General features: G+C 39.8%; 1 protein-coding gene across 1 annotated transcript; it reads left to right on the forward strand.

The window, feature by feature from the left end:
* The first annotated feature begins 4841 nt into the window (after positions 1-4841).
* LOC142210080 (olfactory receptor 11A1-like) lies at positions 4842-5777 on the forward strand. Its single transcript, XM_075279109.1, has one exon. The coding sequence runs from the start codon at positions 4842-4844 to the stop codon at positions 5775-5777; it is 936 nt and encodes a 311-aa protein (XP_075135210.1).
* The last annotated feature ends 871 nt before the right edge of the window (positions 5778-6648 follow it).

The following is a 6648-nucleotide window of genomic DNA, read 5'->3' on the forward strand; positions in this document are numbered from 1 at the left end:
GCTACGACTGTCTCCATGATTCCATAACAACAATAAGATTCTAACAGGCATGGCCTATACTATCTAAAAAACTGTCAGCCTATAAGATTCTATAGGTAGTGTCCACAGCAAAAACTTTTATAGGGATGTCAGCTGTTAAAGCACAAAAATATAGCGTGATCTGCAGACAACAAAAAGGATGACCTTTAGGTATGCACTAAAAAATTCTGGCTGAAAAAGGTCCCATAATTGAAGACAGGCTCTTAGGTGCATCAGAAAAATACAGTATGTTTTCCCTCAACTGCTAATTGCAGTTGCCAGGCTGAATTCCACGTAGGGAAAAAAAAAAAAGGCCTCAAGCTCAGGGAAGGGGCAGACAGACAACCAAAACACCCCTTCCTCTTTCCCAGCACCCAGCATCTACTGCACCCAAAAACCATTTTAATTTTTTAAATTTTCCAGTAGCTGCTACATTTCCCCCGTAGGCTTATACTCGAGTCAATAAGTTTTCCCAGTTTTTTGTGGTAAAATTAGGGGCCTTGGCTTATATTCGGGTCGGCTTATGCTCGAGTATATATGGTATTTAGAAGTTGAGCATGGAACCATAACTAGAGGTTTCCGACGCGGACACGTTTCCCAAATCCACAGTGGCCACTGCCTTTTTGACTGTCTGTAGCAGTACATGCTGCATCTCTCTCCTCTACTCCTGATCATCCGATTCACATAGGATCGGAGAAACATTAGAGCAAAAGGAGAGAGAGCTGAAGGCCAGTGACTTCTCCATCTGCATTGCTGTTGCAATTCCTTTACTAATCTGGATATAGTAACCTAAGGATCACCCAGCAGCAGTCTTTACTTCTTTAAAAGAGATTTCCCAAGCTTATAGAAGCACCTATGTGTGCCCACTGGATGCCAACATACAATAAAAGTAGTTATTTTTTGTTTCATTGCCTTTAATAATTATGTGATGCACCTTTGTTTTAATGCTGCTAAGTCTTTCTACAAAAAAGGGCTAAACAAAATGAACAGACGCACCTACGTGTGCTCACTGGATGATGCCACCATACAACAAAAGTAATTATTTTTTGTTTTCATTGTCTTTAACAGTTATGCGATGCACCTTTGTTTTAATGCTGCAAGGGCTTTCTGTGGGTAGGATTACCAATGTGAAGTTTTTAAGATTCTTCTCCCTCACAGATTTGACTCTATTTACAGCTGCATGACCTGACTCCCTATCGGCTCTGCTATTCTCATGCCCATGGTGTTATACCTTAGTTAGCACAAATACAGTAGCTACAGCAACTATGAGCAAGCAGACAATATAAGACCTCATTTATCTACCTAATTCTACATAGTGGGCACAGTGACTCTCATGCTGAGCACTGAAGGCTCCTGACTTCTAAGTCACCCCCCTCTTCTCCATTCAAACTATACTGTAAAACCTAAAATTAGGTGGGTGCAATATCAGTCAGTATAGTACAGGGGATCTATTTCGTAATCAATCTGGATTGGGCCCATGCAAAAAACAGACCTTATTAAAATCCTAAAATATACAACTGTTGTTAAATTGGATCTCTTGTGTGCAATGCAAAATAAAAATTACATTTTAAGTAAAATTTTGTAAGAATGAAATCTTAAATTTACTCAAGGGAAATTAGTTTATCTTTATTGCTCACGGGTACTAATATGTGTCTTAATGATGTACTCGCTGTAATGGGAATATTTATAGAAATGTAATGAGATTCCCTGATGTATTAGGTCTATATGGAATTGTCAGTTACCAAGCTGCAATCCAGTGAGAATATATAAACAGCCTTCAGGATAACAAGCTCAGAACATGATCACTGCGGATGTGTCCATGTGTTTCATCAGATATCTAATTCTGAATAGTACTTATAAAAAATTGTAAATGCAGTTACCATAGCTGTGGTAAGTAAAACGTAGAGATAAGTAAAGATAGATAGATAGATAGATAGATAGATAGATAGATAGATAGATAGGAGATAGATAGATAGATAGATAGATAGATAGATAGATAGATAGATAGGAGATAGATAGATAGATAGATAGATAGATAGATAGATAGGAGATAGATAGATAGATAGATAGATAGATAGATAGATAGGAGATAGATAGATAGATGGATAGATAGGAGATAGATAGATAGATAGATAGATAGATAGAAGATAGATAGATAGATAGATAATAGATGATAGATAGATAGATAGATAGATAGATAGATAGATAGATAGATAGATAGGAGATAGATAGATAGATAGATAGATAGATAGATGATAGATAGATAGATAGATAGATAGATAGATAGATAGATAGATAGGAGATAGATAGATAGATAGATAGATAGATGATAGATAGATAGATAGATAGATAGATAGATAGATAGGAGATAGATAGATAGATAGATAGATAGATAGATAGATAGGAGATAGATAGATAGATAGATAGATAGATAGATAGGAGATAGATAGATAGATAGATAGATAGATAGATAGATAGATAGATAGAGATATATAGGAGATAGATAGATAGGAGATAGATAGATAGATAGATAGATAGATAGATAGATAGATAGATAGATAGATGATAGATAGATAGATAGATAGATAGGAGATAGATAGATAGATAGATAGATAGATAGATAGGAGATAGATAGATAGATAGATAGATAGATAGATAGGAGATAGATAGATAGATAGATAGATAGATAGATAGATAGGAGATAGATAGATAGATAGATAGATAGATAGATAGGAGATAGATAGATAGATAGATAGATAGATAGATAGATAAATGGATAGAGGGGAACATTAGGGTCACACAGCTAATAGTAAAGATAGAGACAAAGGCAGAGAGAGTCAAATCTCTTCGATAAGACAGTAAGGACGCCATTAAATTGTCATACTTGAGACACAACTAACAGTAAAGATAGATAGAGAAAAGGTCAGAGAGATAAGATAGTAGGGAATCGATTAGACTGCTCCGAAGCCTGTCTATGTACAGAATACTGAACATGGATGTTGAGTAACCTGATTATCCCCTTTTTTTACTCTTAGAGAATACCACCCAAAATTGACCCTCTTAAAGAAAATGCCCAGTATACATAGTATATAGCAGCACTGAAAATCTGGTGTAGATGAATGAGTAGTCTTCTTAAATTGTAGTCTTTTAGGGAAGTTTCAGTGTGTATATATTATGACTTATCTATTAGTTTAGCCATGTTCATCTCAATGTTTCTATCCTTACCATCTGTTTATTTCTACTTGTGCACCATTGTATTATTATGCAGTGTATATCCCAGCACCATAAAGTGAATGGATTTACACACATGTTCCCAACATGCACAAAGAACACCCAATATAGCTTCTTATATCTTATTTTCCTTCTTTGTCTATTCTTTGGTACTTCTCTACATTCCCTTCAAGGCATTTTTTATTCAGTCAGTTTGTAAAGACTAAAAATTCTGGAACTAAAACTGGTCCCTAAACATACCGTATTTTTCGGACTATAAGACGCACCTAGGTTTTAGAGGAGGAAAATAGGGGAAAAAAAATTTGAAGCAAAAAATGGTAAAATATTTAATATAATGGGAGTTGTAGTTTTGCAACAGCTGCAAGGCCACATTGACAGGTGACCCTGCAGCTGTACGGGGATGCATAGAGTGGTTTTTTTTGCGGGGCCAGAAGTACTTTTTAGTTATACCATTTTGGGGAATATCTATTGCTTAGATCACCTTGTATTGAAAAAAAACCCGGTGGTTTATGACATATGATTTTCTACTTTTATAAATATATTCTAGGGACAGGAGGTGATTTAGAACTTTTATTTTTCATATTTTTAAAGTTTTTTTTTGGTTGTTTTTTTTTTTTTTTACTATTTTATTCCCCCCCGGGGCTTGAGCCTGCGGTCACTTGATTGCAAGTCCCATAGACGGCAATACAAGTGTATTGCCGTCTATGGGACATTCTGTCTATTAGTATTACGGCTGGTCATAGAGACCAGCCGCAATACTAATACAGCAGTGACAGGCCGGGGAGCCTCATTAGGCTCCCGGCTGTCACCCGGACAGGTCGGCTCCTGCGATATCGCCGCGCAGGAGCCGGCCTGCAACTTTACAGGTACGGGGCCGGTGGGGACCGGCCCCGGGGGAGAAGAGGCCGCTGACAGACTGCAGACCCGGCATCCGCTGTACTAGAGAGGCGGATGCCGGGGAGGGATAGAAGCCATCACAGGTGCCGGGGCCTGAGACATCGCTGCCCTGCCCTGCATGAAGCCAGTGGCGGGGGGACGGAGGAGCGGAATAGCATCACTCCTCCCGCTGCTGGCTTCATGCAGGGCAGAGGAGCGCACCGATGTCTCAGGCCCCGGCGTCTATCCCTCCCCGGCATCCGCCTCTCTATTACGGCGGGTGCCAGGCCAGGCACATTCAGACTATAAGACGCACCCTTCTTTTCCCCAAAAATTTTGGGGAAAAAAAGTGCGTCTTATAGTCCGAAAAATACGGTAATTTGCAATATATTCACCTTGCCGAACCTCTCCAGTCCTCCACTTTGTAACACCTTGACCATCTTTTATCCTTCTATGAGTATGTCATCCATAAACAATCTAGTAAAATGGATATCTCATTTCTATAAATTACAGCTTGCATAGTGTTCTATGACCATGCAGGTATCAATAGGTAATAAAATGGAGCCCAGAGTAGGAGACCCCACTCTTTATGGCCTATAAGTATTGTTGGTACCTAGAACAACCTTGGTCTAGTGTCATAATCTTACAATATGAACCTGTAAATAAATATGTTCTGTCCATAATCTCTGAAATTGTCCTTGTTCCGATACCAGGTTATGCCTGTAGGAAACCAGACATCCATCTTGTTTTTCCAGCTCCATGGGTTTCAGAATCCCAGCAGTCTCAAAATTCCACTTTTCTGCTTATTCCTTGCCATTTATATGTTTATAATATTGGGGAACCTATTAATTGTGATCCTGGTAATATCGAGTCAGAACCTGCGATCACCCATGTATTTCTTCCTCAGTCATTTATCTCTTTGTGATGTGTTCTGCACATCCAATATATTCCCAAACATGCTGCATATTGTATTGCTGGTGGTGATCTATATGCCCGTGCCGGAGTGCTTTCTACAATTCTACCTCTTTGGTTGCTCAACTTCTACAGAATCCTTTCTGCTGACAGTGATGTCCTATGACCGGTATTTGGCCATCTGTGACCCGCTACATTATTGTACCATTATGGACTTTCGTCTCCGTCTTTTGTTATCGATGGGGTCTTGGGTATTGGGCTTTGCACTGACACTAATACCTGGCATTCTAGTGACCACACTTCACTACTGTGGTCCCAACGTCATTGACCATTTCTTCTGTGACTTGGCCCCCTTCCTAAAGTTGTCATGTACTGACGTGTATGTTGTACAGACAGAGATCATAGTGTTCTCCATGCCTATAATCCTCTTGCCATTCCTGTTCATATTAGCTAGCTATGTCAAAATCTTCTTCAGTATAATGAAGATTTCTTCTACATCTGGCAGGGAGAAAGCTTTCTCAACATGCAGTTCTCATTTAACCATTGTGTGCACCTATTATGGGACGCTGATAATTGTCTATATGGTTCCTGCAAATGGACACCTATCAGGTATAAATAAATCGCTGTCCCTGCTGTACATTGTAATAACACCATTATTCAATCCTGTGATATATAGCCTACGCAACAAGGAGTTACAGGCTGCTATGCGGAAAATCATGTGGAATAAAGTTGCAATCTAAGGGTGCATTCACACTACGTATATGGCAGCTTATTCTGAACGTAAAACACATTCAGAATCAGCGGCGTATAAAGCAGTTCCATTCATTTCTATGGGAGCCGGCATACGAGCGCTCCCCATAGAAATGAATGGGCTGCTTTTTTCACTACGAGCGCTCCCATTGAAGTGAATGGGAAGTGCTCGCATGTACGGTAAGCTCTGCTCATGCCGAGCCGTACACGCGGGCACATCCCATTCACTTCAATGGGAGCGCTCGTAGTGAAAAAAGCAGCCCATTCATCTCTATGGGGAGCGCTCGTGTGCCGGCTCCCATAGAAATGAATGGAACTGCTTTATACACCGCTGATTCTGAATGTGTTTTACGTTCAGAATAAGCTGGCGATTACGTAGTGTGAATGCACCCTAAGATGTTTACAAACAGCACAGTGCAAAAATTTTAGTCAGGTGTGCAAAGAATGCAAAGTAAGAATGATTTCAGATATAGAGCTATAGAGGAATGAAGTAGCAGGTGGCCTTCCAGCCCGACAGTGAAGAGTTCATTACACTTGAGAAAGGGCAGATGTAAGCCCAAAATGCGTTGTGTTTTATTCGACTTCAATAAAGAACGTTTGTATGTATCCTTTGGTGAAGCACGGTGATCCATATCTTCTGCTCCTCTTGACTGAGCACAAAGTGTGGCGGAGAGCTGGTAGCCTCAGTGTTCAGTGTACCTTGTCTGCCACAACTATATCCAGGTATTGCCCTGACACATCCTGCCTCCATTAGGCCGAGGCTCCATGATGCGGAAATTCAGCTTTTTTGCCAAACATGGCCAATACTGGAATACTCTTTAAGTCCAATTTTCAATAACTCATCAGTTCTTTATATGGAAC

The sequence above is a fragment of the Leptodactylus fuscus genome, chromosome 6 (assembly GCF_031893055.1).
Source record: "Leptodactylus fuscus isolate aLepFus1 chromosome 6, aLepFus1.hap2, whole genome shotgun sequence".
In the NCBI taxonomy this organism is placed as follows: domain Eukaryota; kingdom Metazoa; phylum Chordata; class Amphibia; order Anura; family Leptodactylidae; genus Leptodactylus; species Leptodactylus fuscus.